This window comes from Mesoplodon bidens (assembly GCF_964165515.1).
Source record: "Mesoplodon bidens genome assembly, chromosome: 3".
In the NCBI taxonomy this organism is placed as follows: domain Eukaryota; kingdom Metazoa; phylum Chordata; class Mammalia; order Artiodactyla; family Ziphiidae; genus Mesoplodon; species Mesoplodon bidens.
This window is the reverse complement of record NC_138178.1, coordinates 154,283,231-154,300,207: the sequence shown is the minus strand read 5'-3', so window position 1 is coordinate 154,300,207 and position 16,977 is coordinate 154,283,231. Positions and strand designations below refer to the sequence as shown.

Below are 16,977 nucleotides of genomic sequence, written 5' to 3'. Positions count from 1 at the left end.
GGAGCTTACATTTTCATAGAAGGGAGATTGACGGTTGTTAAATAAACCAGTTTCCAAAGGAAACGGACTAGGTAATGACTGAGGGTGGGTAGGATGGGTTATTCCAATTTCAGTGAAGATGAGAGAATTTTAGTAAGGCAAACCTCAGAATAAAGTTGTATTTTTCCCCCAGACAGTGATTTGGTAATACAAACATACACATGTGCCAATGTATATTCACTTACTCTTATATTTATTTTATAAACTGTTTTTATAAGAATGATTACATAATCCTTAATCATAATTATTGTAGCAAAACATCATTGTATACTTATGTATGGTTTCACTTTTACATATATTATTTTATTTGTTCCTAAGAACACAACAGAGGTCTTATTATCTCCATGTTATAGGTTAGGAAACTGAGGCTCAAATAAGATCAGTGGCTTATTCCAGGCCATATAGCCAGTAAAGTAATAAAGCTGGTATTCCCAATCAGGTTTTCTGATTTTAAACCCAGTATTCTTTTCATTTATACTATGATGCCTCCTCAAAGCCTTTTCAATCCCGTTCTTCTCAGAGTGGGTTCCAACCCATTTCTTTTAGCCTTGCTGGGCCTTTTAATGTAATACTTCACTCATATCAGATAGCTGGGAGGTTCCTAAAAGATTCAACTATTGCTATGTCAGGATGTTCTTTAATGATCCCAAGAAAGTCACGTTGTCAATAGTGCCTAAGAGCATTTATCTAAAAGCTATTTTTTAAACTTACAAACATGTGATTTCATTTGACAAATATTTATTGAGCGCCCACTAGGTGCTAAGAACAATTCTAAGAGCTGGGGACATAACAAGAACAAAAATATGACAGACATGTTGAAACACAAAACCATGAAGAGGAACAAGGTGGGGATTTTTGTGATGCTTGAGTGGACACAAATATTGAATTGATAACTAGGGCATGCATAGTACTTCAATAATTGGATGATAACATGGACCCTCTCTGTCACGCTTTTACTCTGGTATCAAGTTAGGAGCTGTGCACACAGGTGAAATCCACAATCACTTTGACTCAAGAGTGGAGCCAGCAATATCACAAAAACAAACAACCCAATCCAAAAATGAGCAGAAGACGTAAATAGACATTTCTCCAAAGAAGACGTACAGATGGTCAAAAACTACATGAAAAGATGCTCAACATCACTAATCATTAGAGAAATGAAAATCAAAACCACAATGAGGTATCACCTCACACCAATCAGGATGGCCATCATCAAAAAATCTAGAAACAATAAATGCTGCAGAGGGTGTGGAGAAAAGGGAACCCTCCTAACACTGTTGGTGGGAATGTAAATTGATACAGCCACTATGGAGAACAGTATGGAGGTTCCTTAAAAGACTAAAAATAGAACAACCATCTGACCCAGCAATCCCACTACTGGGCATATACTCAGAGAAAACCATAATTCAAAAAGAGACATGTACCACAATGTTCACTGCAGCTCTATTTACAATAGCCAGGACATGGAAGCAACCTAAGTGTCCATCGACAGATGAATGGATAAAGAAGATGTGGCACATATATACAATGGAATATTACTCAGCCATAAAAAGGAATGAAATTGAATTATTTGTAGTGAGGTGGATGGACCTAGAATCTGTCATACAGAGTGAAGTAAGTCAGAAAGAGAAAAACAAATACCGTATACTAACACATATATATGGAATCTAAAAAAAAAATGGTTCTGAAGAACCTAGGGGCAGGACAGGAATAAAGATGCAGGCGTAGAGAATGGACTTGAGGACTTGGGGAGGGGGGAAGGGGAAGCTGGGACGAAGTGAGAGAATGGCACGGACATATATACACTACCAGATGGAAAATACATAGCTAGTGGGAAGCAGCCACATAGCACAGGGAGATCAGCTCAGTGCTTTGTGACCACCTAGACAGGTGGGTTAAGGAGGGCGGGAGGGAGACACAAGAGGGAGGGTATATGCGGATATATCTATCCATATAGCTGATTCACACTTTGTTGTACATCAGAAAATAACACAACATTGTAAAGCATTTATACTCCAATAAAGATGTGATAGGTAGATGGACAGATAGACAAAAGAGTGGAGCCAGAACTTAACTTTCAGGTGTGAAGTAACTGTAGTTCCAAAGATAAAAACTATTTTGTGCCACATACAAAGTATCAACGATCTGGAAGAGAAATCCCATAGGGTCTTCACCATGTCCCCATTTTGAAAAAAATGAAACATAAAAGCACCCAGCTCAGCTTAAGGCCGCTTAGAGCCACAAATGGGCAGAGGTGACAGAAAAAGAAAGAAAGAGACAGGGAAGGGAAGAAGGAGTTGTAAAATAACTGCTGACTGTTCTAAGGGGAAATAGTTAAAGTGGGTAAGTGGGATTCATCAAGGAGGGAAGTCCCAACATAGCTGTAAGCTTTTACTGTTTACGAAATTGTCAGAGAGAAATGCCAGGAACAAGAGAAGAATCTCCTAGACTTTCCCACAGAAAAGTGAATTATAATGATTAAATGGAAAGAAAGACTATGCCAGGATTTCATTAAACTCAAAGCTATCTGTTTAAAGCACTCAGACAAATGAGAAGGCCTCCCAACTCCCTTAGAAAGACCATACTATATACGTAAAGGAGAGATGGTGCAAAAGTTTATATTAAGTTCTTGTTTCGCCTACCACTTCCTTCACTGTTTTGGACTTTCTTTCTTCTAACTTGATCTGGATTTAAATTCTGCTGAGCTGCTAGCTAAGATATGTGCATATTTTTACTACTATTACTGTTATTTCTGTCACTGACACTGGTTTTCAGAACGGCCTTTAATTTTTAAGCTATTAAGTGCCACTTTTCACAGACTTTTGAAGCTGTCTGCTCTCCACCTGGACAGTGTAGTATGTGAGTACGTGTGTGTGGGTGTGCGTACGTGTGTGTGGGTGTGCGTGTGTGCACAGATTTTATTTACTTTAGGTTCTGCACGGATAAAATCATCAGAGATATCTTCATGTTTTTATGAGACTTGTTTCAAAATATTCAGGGGCATCCTTCCTGACTGATAGATTTGCGGTTGGGAAATTGCTCCTTTGTCTCAAAATACATAATGGAGAGATGGTTCAACATAATTGTGTGCAGGGGAAAATTAGTTCTAGAGGCCACCCCTAGACCCAGTCCAGGAGAAACTCCAGGCTCAGGGCTGTTTCACGACAAAAATGGACGAGCTCTCCACAGCAATCAATGTCTAATTCATTCCTAAGCTACAAACGTGGAACAAGAATGCCCCTATCTGGGCTTCCCTGGTGGCGCAGTGGTTGAGAGTCTGCCTGCTGATGCAGGGGACACGGGTTCGTGCCCTGGTCCCGGAAGATCCCACATGCTGCGGAGCGGCTAGGCCTGTGAGCCATGGCCACTGAGCCTGCGCGTCCGGAGCCTGTGCTCCGCAACGGGAGAGGCCACAGCAGTGAGAGGCCTGCGTACCGCATGAGAGTGCAATTCCAATGGAGTGTGATTTAACGGTGTTTAAGAATCTTTCAGGGTTCATTAGACAGAGTAGTTTACACCGTTATTCTATTCAAATAGGAGTAAATCCCAGGGAAGAAGTGTGCTATGTCTACAGCAATTCCATCAGGAATGACCTGGGGAGTCCCTGTAGCCAGCAGAAGCCTAGGTAATGTCCAGCAGAGAGAGGAAAACTCTCTAAGACTTTTCTCCTGTCATTTTTCCTTCAGAACAAGAACAATACAAAGCTGTAATTGGATTTTTCCCTCCTTTGTCGTCTCTCCTTCCTCCCCCTTTCTCTCAATGCACACATGGTTTATTGCAGCAAGGCCCAGCTCAAATATCAATTCTTCTCCAATGCCGACTCCCACCTAAAATGTATCTGTTTTCTCAGCTCAATTAGATCACTTCATCTGTGGCACTGAACACATAGTGCCCTGAGCTATAATTTTTCCTTTACAGATCTCATCTCTCTTCCCAGATTACAAAGTCTTCAAACACGGAGACCGTGGTTTGCAAAGAGCCATTAGTTAGTTAGTTACAGCACAAAAAAGGTACCCAATGATTATCTGATAAATGTCTCCATTCAATAAATAATTATTATGCACCTGCTCTATGCCAGGTATAACAGACGCAACTCCTGTCTAGACACAGCTCACAGCCGAGTGGCGTGAGTGAATGCACATGTGATGCCATCTCATATGTAACTGATGTGCAACAAATTTCAAATAACCATAATAAGAATAAAACATGTGCCCTGAGAGGAGGCTCATAACACGTCACGAGGGATCTTTATCTACAAGAAAGAACACTGTTAGCTTCTCAAGGAACTTCCACAGGGAAATGGTATAGTTATCTTAGGCAATCAAGCTTAGTTTAGATTAAACAAAAAAGTGCAGTGCACTGCTCTGATGACACTGTGTGCTAAAAGAACTCCAGAAAATCAAGTCTGATTCTTTTTGCCTCAACAATTGACCTTAGAGATTGAACTTACACTTGACTGAAGCTCCTTTGCTCTCAGACAGAGGTCTCAACACATTAGCTACAGCAGTAATAAACGAGTAATGGTAAAGCCCCACTGCTTTCTCAGAGCTGTTAGTTCTCAGGGAGGAAAAAAAAAAAAGGAAAAACAAGTCTTCTGGGCCTTAATATTATATTCTGAGAATTTTCCTTCACCTCGAATAATGAGACTCTTGGGAACACCAAGCTTAGCAAAGGTAAAACAATACATATGTTATGTTTTAGACAAGACACACAACCACAAATTGAGCCACTTTTAGCTAAGGCTTCCCTACTTGCCAAGTCAAAAATACAAACTCAAACTTCACACAGGCCCAGTTCCTTGTGATTTTAAAGTCCTTTCATCTGAGTTATTTCATTTAATTTATAAAGCACAGCTACCTGTGGGATCAGGTTCCTCATCAGTTAGATGAGGAAACAGAACCACAGGGTACTTAAGTGGCGAACCCAAGGTCCTGCAACCAGCTTAAACTGGGATCAAAACCTAGGGCCTCTACTTTTAAGTCCAGAGTCTTTTCCTCTACAACCTATGACCTCATAGAATAGATCAGAGGACAGATCCAGTCACTGAACTGAAAATTTCATTTGTTCTTAGACAGTCAGTGCATTAAATGGAATGGGTGAACCTTACCTCTCTAAGGCAGCCCATGAAGTTGTTGCTGACGGGTGAGCCTGGCAAGTCAGCGGTACTCGGGCTTCCTCCCACATAGAAGAAGTCATCTGAGCCCAGCATGGTGTAGTCCTCTTGAGTGTAGCCCGTCGTGGTAAGGATGCCATCCACAGAGATTGTCACCTGGTGGAGGGACATAGGGACAAAAAAAAATCCCAACAATGACCTTACAGTCCTATCAAAATCCAGGGGCTTCCCCTACCTGTGGCATCACTTTCATTAAGATTTGGGTGAGGTATTCTTTCTAATTTGGATTGATTTTGGTATGTGCAGCCAAGTTCCATTTTCTGGTCTGCCTCCCTGTGGCCCAAGCCTCCAGTGTCTCCCTGCAGACTCCTGGGGGAGTTTTTCGGAACTGCCAAGCTGAGCAACTCGCTCTACCTGTTGCCCTCTTCACTCAGTCAGGCTAGAAAATGGAACTATCCTCAGACGTCTCCATTCATTGGTAAAACGATCATTTACTTTTGAAAGATTGTAATTTATAGTGGTCGTGAGAAACAGCAAAGGAGATGTTTGACAATGGGGTTTGTTAGGGGGGTTGGTCTTTGGTTGTTGATGTTTTTTTTCTTTTTTCTTTTCTTTTTCTTTTTTTATTTGTTTCTTTTTGGGCTCACACCAGGCTGACAAACATGCATTCAGGGAGGGAAGGAAAAGGGTCTTGATTTCGATGAGTCATGGGTGATACATGCCACGGACTACCCAGGACACCAACCCCTGTCCTCCCTTGTCTGCCATCACCACCAGCCAGAGAAGAAAGGACCCAAACCAAAAAAGGCAACACTAACAAAAAGAAAGGAGTGATGAGGCATAATGGCCAAAATAATAACAATGCCCACAGGAAACCAACAGCACCCATACACCCAACATCCATGAAAGGAGCAGAGGGCACAGAGAAGAGATGGGGCCTCGAAGCGTGCACGCACCGTACACTGACACACCCATGCGAAAACCATCTGGAGCCCAGAGAGAAGGCAGGAGAATAAAAGGGAGGGAAGTGGGACAAGGGTGAGGAGCCCTAAAGAAGAGAATCAAAATCCATTTCACACTTACATGCACGAAACCAACTGAAAAACAAGATGGGAGTGAAAAGAAGAAAACACACTCAAAACCCAAGGGCAGTCTTTCCCCTGCCTGCCACCTCCCTTCCTAAGAAAAAAGAAAAGAAAAAGTCCAAACCCAACCCCAAAATATATGAAGGGTGACAGGAGCATGAGGAAGCGTGGAGACAAAAACGAGAGAGAGGAGAACGTGGAGTGGGGTTGATGACTGGTAGGTTGTTAGTACTGAGTTGGAAAACGAGGGAACAGATTCTGATGCCCACGGGGAAGTTCACGAGACAGGAACATGCCATGCAGAGTTTGTACGGAGAACACAAATTGGCACAGCTCCCTTTGGCCAAGGTGGGAAGTAAGGTGAAAGGAGGGAAAAGAAGAATACAGGAAGTCGAGTACTTTCCTCCCCAGATCACCTGTGGCAGCCGTGGCCACACAAAAGGGAAAGAAAAAAGGGATTCGGGAGTGGGGAAGGGGGAAAAGAAAGGAGGACGAGTGAGGGGTAGGAAGACACGGAGAGAAGAAAGTCCTCAACAGAAATCTCTGTTGTCCCTAGTCAGTAACTTGGAACTTGCAAAATAAGAAAACAAAACAAAACGAATTTAGCTCAACAAAGAACATTTCTTTAAAAAAAACTTTTCTTTAGGAAAAAAAAAATTACAAAGTAGAGAAAAGGAAAACTGTCCCAACCAAACTCATCCAAATAGTGTCAGGACAGGTGCATCCCCTTCCATTTTCTTCTTAAAGAAAAAGAAAGGCTTGTATTTAATTCAACAAAAAAATTTAAAAGAAGAAACAATTCTAAAGAGGATAAACGGGGGGTTTGGGGAGGAAAAGGGGGGCAACACACGGCAAACCCAAAAAAAGAGACAATAAGAATGATATCTACCAGACAATGTAGTTTGTTTACCATAGCGTGTCCGATGCCTGAGTGCTTTGCGGAAAAGGGGGAAGAAAGGAAATTAAAAATTGTGAACAGAACGATTGTTAATTAAAAAAACTAAAAACAAAGATGAGTCGTTAGGGTGTTAGTACATTAGTCGGTTAGTAAAATGACACATTGCATGAATGATCTTGTGTTAGTTTTCCAAAAAAAAGGCACCCGACACAAAAAGAGAGTGGGGGAAGACAATGAGACCAAGACTCTATGGAAAACCTTGGCACCTGAGGCACAGCCAGGAAAGGAGCTGCAGTCCACCTCGTCTTTGTAACTCCCCTCTTCTCCCAAATTCCACTCAGACCAGACCTCACCCCAGTCAGAATTAGCATCATACTTACTTTCCAGGAGCTGTTCTGAAAGAACACCGCCCTGCTCCCTTCCCACCCTCTAGCACAAACACAATCCACCTGTCCTGAAAGAAAAGACCCCCCAAGGTTTATCGTTCCACACATAGATAAATAGAGAGAGCTGAAATACCAATACTTTGGGGATTGTTTTTTCACATCTGACTCTGATTACATGCATGGAAAATCATGATTTTCTCCTAGGACAAAAAGATCTTAAAACATTTACAGGTCACATCTAACATAGGAAGGCTACATATGTAGTTTACCCTGGGTTTCCACAGGTAATTTAAAGATCCACAACCCCCTTGATTTTGTGTGGATTTGTGCAGCAGGAGGGCAACTTTCTCCTCTTTCCTGTTCTCTCAGGTTAAAATAACTGTGTCGTTAGAATACATCTAAAGAGTTGGAGTCTCCTTCACTAGCCAATAATGTTACTTTGTTTACTTTGCCAGAATGTCTCCTGTTAGAATCACTCTCCCCTCATTCCTCTTTAAGAATGCTTTTCAAGCTTTTAAGCAATTTCTTGCATGGATAGCAGAGAGGACTGGCAGGTTAAACATGATTAGAGAAGCCCTACAATTAGTCTTTTCTTCGCTGTTTTCAAACGTTAAATTGCCAACACACCCTGAGCTGGGAGGCTGGAAGGCTAGAAGATGGTTAACCCCAGTTTTGTGTTTGCAGTTTGACTGAAGTGGCATATAAAGGTAAAGCACTTCCTGTGATGGCCATGACCTTGGACTCAGGTCCTGGTTATAATTTAGAACAGATAATCCACATTCCCTCCATTAATCAGAACCCCCAACAAAGTACCTGACCTTGGCCTGACTTGGCCCAAAAGCAGAACCGTAGCAGATGATTAAAAAGGAACAAAGGGGGAAAGTTCTGCTCCATTTGGTAAGGAAACTCCAAGTAAGCTTTCCTCAGATGAATCTTTACCACAGAAGCCATTCAACCTTACCAGAAGAGTAGGCGAGACTGCCATCAGCTTATTGTCAAATATTTATGAAGTGATTTACAGTTTAACTGAAATAGACAGGGGCTTCCCACCCCTTCAAATGTATCCTAGAGAACTCAAAAAAATGTTACAAATGTACTTTTAATGGGAAAAATAATAATCTTAGCTGACTCAGGGTTGAAAGGATTGTATTTGCAAAATCAACTCTGCTTTTCTGAGATTTTTACCTCTTTCAATAAATTGCATTTGGATGCAAAATTCAGTGCAGATTCCGATGAGGTCCAATTTTAGGTGCACTTTCTCTAAAAGATTCATACTCCTTCTGTTGAGAAATGCCCCCAACACCCTAGGGCCTCAGTAGCCTTGTCTTGAGAGCTCTACTTAGCTGCATCCATGGGGACAGACAGAGGCAGTCACCTTTGAAAGAATACTCAGCATGTAAATCATGTGCATGTCCCAGCGAGTCTAGCACCCAGACCATGGATGAGCTCATAATCCTTCTGGAACATAAGGTGCTTTGCATATTTAGCCACCACACGTGGAGGATTGTAATCACCATCTCACAAATGGAAACTGTGGTGTGGAAAGGTTAAATGCTTTGTCCAAAGGCACAGAGAGGAGTCGGGTCTTAGAACTTGGAAGAGAAACCCTATAGTGTTGCCTTCCTCTGCTTGTTCAGACTAACTCAGCACAACCAATATCTGAATTACAGTTTGGTTCGTCCCCATTTTAGTGTAAAGGACTGAATTAGGGCCCAATTCTATTTTAGAAAAGCGTTTTTAGTGGAAATGAAAGTGAGCCTTTTCCGGCTAATTGGAATCATTCTAGAATGGCAAAGAAGCATGTGGGGTGGGAGAGAGAGAGAGAGAGAAACAGATTGGCTGGTGAGAACCACAACCTGATTCCGCTCCCCAGTATATGAAAATCCCCCCTTAACTGACTAATGCCAGAAGGGTATTACTGTGCAACTGCCAGTCAAAACCGACAAAAGGTCATATTCTCCTTTTTGGTCTAGTCTCTGCTACTCAAACCTTTCAAGCCCTTATATGTTAGCAAATGAAAATTTGATGTGGGCTCTCTTGGCAGCTGAGGGGGACTCTCCTGTAAGTACAGGTGGGGAATGATGAAAGGAAACATCAACAACAGGATTCTTTGACCTTGCAGGAAAAACACAGAATGGTGATTCAAAAATGTTCAACCTATGTGTCTGAAGATGACGGGGGATTCTAACTCTTAGGATTTGGCAACTTCATCACAGATAGAATAGCATCTCCGACCATGGGGCTTCCCTGACATGCTTAAGTGTGGAAATGGGTATTTCGAATATTGTGTGTCTCCAATGTGGAGGGGCCTTCTCCATTTACTGAGCATTATTAAGGAGTTACACTTTTATCAAACAGAAAACATAGGCAAACACCTGTCAGTTCTCATGCTTTCATGTTTACATTAGAAGGCATTAAATCAATCACACTGCAGAAGAAAATTTGATAAGCACCTTCTGGAAATTTACATAATGCTTTCTGATTTAATAAAGGATGAATGCTGTCCAACTGGGTTTAATGACAAATTCACAAGTAGAAAAACCAAGTGAAAACAGAACCTGGAAAAGGCAGTCTCAGAACAGACCTTGACTTTTACAGGAAGTGTTTTTAATTTTTTCCTGATGTGGGCTGGTGAGGTATTATTATTGTTGTTATTGTTATCATTATTGTTAGTTATGAAACGGAAAACAACTTCACTGGGCTATAAGGCTTTCTGAGAGTGTTGTCACCTGACGGAGTTGCCTGCTTAGAGTCAGCAAGCGATGGGAGTTCTCAAGCACGTACAGAACCAGGAAAGGCTGCTCCAAAGTTGACTTTTTTATGTGGGTCCTTCCACTTTCCAGGCCTCCTAGTCAACTGAAGAGTGTCAGAGGTAGAGACAGGGGCAATAAAGTATACCACAACACCAAGGAACAGAGAAACAAAGGAATTCAGAAAGATCCCAGTTGATTCACTCCAAGGCTAGAGGTTACCACAACAACCCAACAGAAAGAATAAAAGTGGACGAGGGGTTGGTAAATTAAAAGGAAGAGAAAAAGAAAGACTTCTTCTGGAGGAATTAAAATTATGGCATCATGGCAATGGCTAACTTAATTAAAAAGAAAAACATATATTCAAAGAATGAGAAAAATCTACCAAGCTGCAGAAACAAAACACTCTCCCTAAATGATTTAACAATAATACAATATTCAAAGGTAATCAAGAAAATGATAAAAAGGAAAGCAAAACAAAAGGAAAGTATTTATAACTTTTATCTGTACAACTGAATTTTTTTCTTAAATAACAAGCACAAATGGAAAATTGAAGTAAGAGAAGAAACATATTTTAATAATTATCCTTGTGAAATTGTAAAGGCTGGGAGAAAGTTTGACTTTGACAAATCCAAACCCATAGGTATCTCTACCCCTCTCCATTTAACCTAATCCACCACCTACTTCACAAACTTCCTCCCCAGCCACCTAAGAGGAGCCTCTGGGCACTCTCTCCCCTCAGCCATTACCTGCCGGAGGTTGCGTGTCACTTTGACATCATGCCAGGCGTTGTCATTGAATTTTCCATTCACTGGCTCCACAATGGCCTCAAAGGCCCCAGACCCCAGGTTAATGACCAAGGAGACTGCGCCATCCTTCAGAGCCAGGTTGACATAGTCAGCCGACTTGCCCGTGTGCAGGATGAGCCCGTTCCGCTGCCAGGTCTTAAAGGACAGGGTGATTTCATCACTGCTGCTCTGGATTGGGTTCTGAGACAGGTCGTAGCACAGGTACTCTGAGCCTCGGAAAGTGGCCACATTCTCCTCTCGAGCTACAGAGAAAGAAAAGGGGAAAGCAGTCAACACTTGATGGGCATGAGCCAGGTCTATGCAAATACCAAAGAGAACACACACACACACACACACACACACACACACACACACAGGGCAGTGTCCCTGCCAGAGGCCTGATACCAGCACAACACCCCCTCCAACTCTTCCACAAGACTCATATCTAAGTACCAGGGAAAGTAGCAGAGAAGGTAACTGCAGAGAAGTTATATGTCCACACAGGGGTAGAAGACTAAGACGATGGTGCAAAAAGCTTGCTACCTTTCCTTCAAATTTTCTCAGAGAAAAACCTAAAGGGAAATTTCATGCAAAATGGTAAAGTGAGGTTTACTTGCTTTTGCATCAACATTGGCTTTTAAATGCTTGTAGAAGAGCTGGTTTAGAATGGATAATTAACTGTTCTGACGAAGGGTTCTTTAGCTCTAGGTACCTTTTATTGAACAATAACTAAAAATCAATTAGCCTGAAAGATTTGGCTCTAATTTCCATCCATCAATAACCCAGCTAACTTTGGTTTCCATGGTAGAGTCCTGTGCCCAGTGGAACGTGACTGGGTTTTTAAGTAGGAGGTTGGACCTGAGGAAATGATTGAGCAGATGAGGAAAAGGGAACAGAATAGAATTTGGTAATATGTTTTGATAAGACAGGAGTACTTCCCTTAGAGTCAAAGGGACCCTCTGCCCTAGAGGTCTCCTGTTTGAGATGGCCTGGTCTGACCATCCTACGGAACATCTCTCTCCATAGGACTGGGGGTCCACAGAGCCAACACGGCATTCCACTGGGGCTCATACTCTCTTTCAAGACCATATTTGAGACCCTGGGGTCCTGTAATTCCCTACCCAAAGAGCCCCAAGTCTGTTTCCAGGGGCTGTGCAGTCCTCCTTCCTGGATCCATTTTCTGAAGGCAAATCATGCTATCAGTGTGCATACCTCAAGGTCTGAGGGCTAGTCCTGGAGGACTGTTTGCACAGGTTTGGACAGAGCTTTGCCATGTGGGTCGAGGCATCCACGTGCATTTATACCAGACCTCTGTGATATAGGATGGAGCTGAATGTGGGCAGAGGAAGGGGAAAGGCCACAGGCTGAGGACCAGAAGGGCTGGCTCTCCCTGTGTTGGTATTTCCCAATGCAGAACTCCTAGGAATCCAAAAACTCTAAATGTGAACCTGACTTAACCAGGTAGTGTCAAAGGTCTATTTTTCAAGGTTAAGAGAATAGAATGTATTTTATTTTATTATTTGTTGATTTGATTTATAATGCTGACACTCAGCATGTACACCTCCATTTGTCCTCTTGTCAGGCAGCCTCATTTAGAGAGTGGCCTACTTCATATCAGCACTGGTCAAAAGCACCTCCTTAATGAAAAGAAATGGGTGACAATACAAGTTTAGATATGCAGCTTCCCTTTAAAGAGGGGTGGCAGGGTCTGCAAAGTAAGGTTGAGGGGACTCTATTTTCCCTTCTAGACCTACACATCCGCCTTAGTCACCAAAGCTTGTCTACATTAATTCATATACTTATTGACCATCATAGCCCTTGGTAAGTTCCCTAAGTAAAATCAAATAAGTATTTTCTCATCATGAGGTAAAGGAGTCAGACTTACAATGTGAAGAGATGACCACCCAATACATACTGCTGAATTCATTGTAGCATCACATCATTAAAACATGAGCCTTAACATCACACTCCACAGAGTTAGAAGAGACTAAGTGTGTCCTATATCTTCCAGAGGGCCTCAAGGATGTGTGTACATCTACACATTTCTGTTTGCACACATACTGGTATAAGCAAAAGGGACTTGTCCACCTCTAGGGGGCCAGTGTTGTTTACACATATAAGTAGCAAGTACTACTCAGCACATAACCCATGCCAGATGCATTTTACCAAAATTAGTTCCCCCAAAATCACAGAGCAGAAACTTGGCACTATCCGTATGTTTGAAACGGGTCCATCCATGCAATCCCCTACTGCCCTATTTTCACGATCTCTCATTTCTAAAGAAATGGTTTTGTTAAAATTCAACTGGACAGGCTCTTGTTCAGTAGACTGGACGTAACCCTGATTTAGAGCAGAAGATAGCAAAGCAAAGCAAATTCAGTTATCACCGCTAAGCTCTTTTCCTAACAAAGCAAATGTACACACAGCCAACTACTACGCCTGTCCTTGGCACCCCACGTGGTATATTAGTGGGAGTCTTCTATAAACATTTAAGTTATACTTTGTGTGCCCAGTGAACTGAGATAAATGAGCAAGGAAAGGAGTGCCTCTAAAGAGAAGCCTCAATTAATCACTGAGTACCCTTCAAAGGGGGAAGGGCCTGACACAAAACATCAAGGCACTAGGATACTATTTAATGTGCTATGTGGTACCTAATATTTTTTATATAATTAGACTAAGGAGTCTATCAAAATAATACATTTTAGAGCTGTAAAGGATTTTAGAGATTGCCTGATTTAACACCCTTATTTTATTAAGGAAGAAACTGATGACTAGGAATAAGTGAGTTGCCCAAGACCAGACAGTTAGTTCTACTCTGGACTTCTACTGCCTCTGGACTTTTCTCTAAATATCAGTTACCTTTCCTTTTGCCCGTCATTCTGGATATAGCACATGCTCCTACTCTGCTTCTCAAAGGGCATGAATGATTCCACTGAACCATGTATTGACTTACAAACCATCAAAAACCTTGAATAAACTGAGCCAGAGACCTATTCCTCCTACCCCAGGTAAATCACACTCACCAAAAGAAATGTTTCCCTTCTCTGCATCCCCACCCCCCGGAATCAGTGTGTTTAAAATAAAAGAACTCATTTTATGTGGAAGGCCATAGAAGAAAAATGACATCATTAAGAGAAGAGGCTATCACAGTAAATAAATAAGAAATAAAACCAATGTGAGGAAAAAAGTTTATGTAAACCACATGCATATTTATGCTAATATCCATGCAAATTCATCAATGAAGATTTTATGTAGCCTTGAGAGTACATTCCTTTGCAAATATCTAATGAAAACTGCTGCAAAAGTTCACAACCTTCCCAATCTCTTCATTCAGTGATGAATTTTCCCAGTTTACCCTTTCCCTGGGCTGGAGAAAAACACCAGAGCAGCATCACCCCAGATGCTGGCTGTCTCCTTCACATGTCAACAAACAATAGACCATCGAAAGCTACTCTCTGAATCGTATTCTAGATAAGCAAAATCATATCATTTTTAATTCATGGGATACTTTTCTCCTGATTGTTACAGGAAGGAGAGGCATTGGCAGTGCATGACCCAGTCTTTTTTTTTTTTTTTTTTTTCTTTTTGCGGTATGCGGGCCTCTCACTGTCGTGGCCTCTCCCGTTGCGGAGCACAGGCTCCGGACGCGCAGGCCCAGTGGCCATGGCTCACGGGCCCAGCCGCTCCGCGGCATATGGGATCCTCCCAGACCGGGGCACGAACCCGTATCCCCTGCATCCGCAGGCGGACTCTCAACCACCGCGCCACCAGGGAGGCCCCATGACCCAGTCTTTAAAAGAGCAAATAAGGGGCTTGCAAGAAGAAAGAGAGAGGACCTTGAAGAAATTCTTCCTTTGTATACTCTCACAACTGACATTTTTCTAAGATCCCAATCTGTCTTAATTTCCTTCCAGTGGCTAAAGCTCGAGCATTTCCTTATCACCTTGAAAACCATACCAAGTTGATAGTGAACATAACTAAAAGGTGCAAAACCAAATAGTGACAAACACATTTCTAAGCCCATTCAATTCTCCAAACTCTCCATTAGAAAAATGTAAGACTGCCCCCAATCTGTTTTCTATACTGAGTGTTTACACTGAGAAGGAGGTTGAAGAGACAATTCAGTCACCTGTATGTATTCGGGCTAAATAGGTAGAGAAAATGAATGCAGGGGATTATGTAACACAGTAACACACAACAGCTTAGCATAAAGCTACAGCTTGGCAAGAGGGTAGGCACTGACATGGCTAATGGACTGTTTAGATTCATTTAGATTATATCACCCCAAAGTTTACAATCAATTGCATAAGTGTTAAAATAAAAATGTTACTCTCATGGCATGAAAAGCAGAGCGCAACCCTCTATGACAACAAACCGTTTACCCATTATTTGTAAGTGTCCAATTGATTAAACACTAGATGCAATCGAGATAAGTATAACTCAAGGTTTTGAATCCGTTTGTATACGACATATAAAGCACTGGTCTTTCAAATGGCTTGTTAATCCAAGTACTGATACATACATTGCATTAACAAGCACTTACTCAGTCCTATTTTCCACTCTCTCCCAAAAAACACCCAACTACTGATTTATGTAATAATTCTATTTCTCTGAGAAATTCCAAAACAGAGTAAAATATTCTGTGTCATTTTTTTATTACTATACAACCTAAGAAGTATGAAGAAATGCATATCACTGTTGAATTGGGCCTGTGGTTCCTGATAGCTTGGTGTCTTAGGCTGTGAGATCAAGAAATTTGGACCTTACTCTGAAGGTTCTGAGGAATGACTGCATAATTTTACTGAGAAGATGGAGGGTCAGATTTGTATTTTTAAAGTACAAGATCATGCAGCCCAACTTCTGCTGGGTTGAGAGTGAACTGGAAAGAAATGAGAGCTGAAGGCAGAGAGCCCAGTTAAAAGAAGAGAACACAGATGAACCACTTTTCCAGGGGGTGCCTGAAACTGGTTCAACCTGAATGTTGATATAAGCCAGTGAGATGTGCATTTCCTTGGGCAAGAATGGAAGCAAAAGTTCCTAGAAGAGACAAGCTAAGGAACTGAGAGGCAGACATTCTGGAAAACCAGAGACCATAGGATACTTAAGATCCAAATGCAGCCAAGGAAAACCAAGGGCCAGAGGTAAAAACTGAGGACAAGGACACAGCACTAGGCATGAAAAGGCTCAGGTGAGAACAGGTCAGGAATGGGTAAAGAAGGATTCTATTCACAGTTTTTAAAATATCATATATTTCCAAATGCTCAAATGCTTTCTTAATTGTTGTTTGTATTCCCTCAACACGCTGTGAGGTCACTTTGCTATGATTATATTAATGTAAGGAAGAGGGGGCACACATTTACATAGGGCATCCAAGGCGCTTGGCATTTAGGCCAGTTCCAAACCCTTAGCCCACTGATTCTCAGTCCACTGCTTTTGCCACCACATCACACCACCTTGCCAGGAACTCAAATTCTCAGGGAATAGGTATCTAGGACCCTGTATCTGACATCCTGCAACTGCATGAAGTTCCATGTGACAAAAGGAGAAACCGGGCTTCCTTTGTGGCACAGTGGTTGAGAGTCCGCCTGCCGATGCAGGGGACACGGGTTCGTGCCCCGGTCTGGGAAGATCCCACATGCCATGGAGCAGCTGGGCCCGTGAGCCATGGCCGCTGAGCCTGCGTGTCTGGAGCCTGTGCTCCGTAACGGGAAAGGCCACAACAGTGAGAGGCCCGCGTAACACACACACACACACACACACACACAAAATGGAGAAACCACTGAACAATGACAGGTAAGAGACCACTCAGACAACAGGCGCCCACACTGGGGGATCAGGGAGTGGGGCTGGCTCTCTTCCAAAATTCCCTAGTAGCAGGGTGGAAAAAGTCAAACTGAGATCACACTCTTCGCCGTCAT

The 16,977-nt window shown here is 42.2% G+C and overlaps 1 protein-coding gene across 14 annotated transcripts in view; it reads right to left on the bottom strand.

The window, feature by feature from the left end:
* NRXN3 (neurexin 3) overlaps positions 1-16,977 on the bottom strand; it is a gene marked incomplete at both ends in the record, with an annotated part of 1,611,783 nt that overhangs the window by 1,213,207 nt on the left and 381,599 nt on the right. For 7 of the 14 annotated variants that reach the window (XM_081229994.1, XM_081230007.1, XM_081230004.1 and 4 more), the window contains 2 exons: positions 5,147-5,308; positions 11,021-11,322. In XM_081229994.1, the coding sequence (XP_081086120.1) occupies positions 5,147-5,308; positions 11,021-11,322 (464 nt within the window). Of the gene's footprint in view, positions 1-5,146; positions 5,309-11,020; positions 11,323-16,977 lie in introns of those variants that run through there. The other 7 variants (XM_081230010.1, XM_081229996.1, XM_081229998.1 and 4 more) reach the window with 1 other exon arrangement.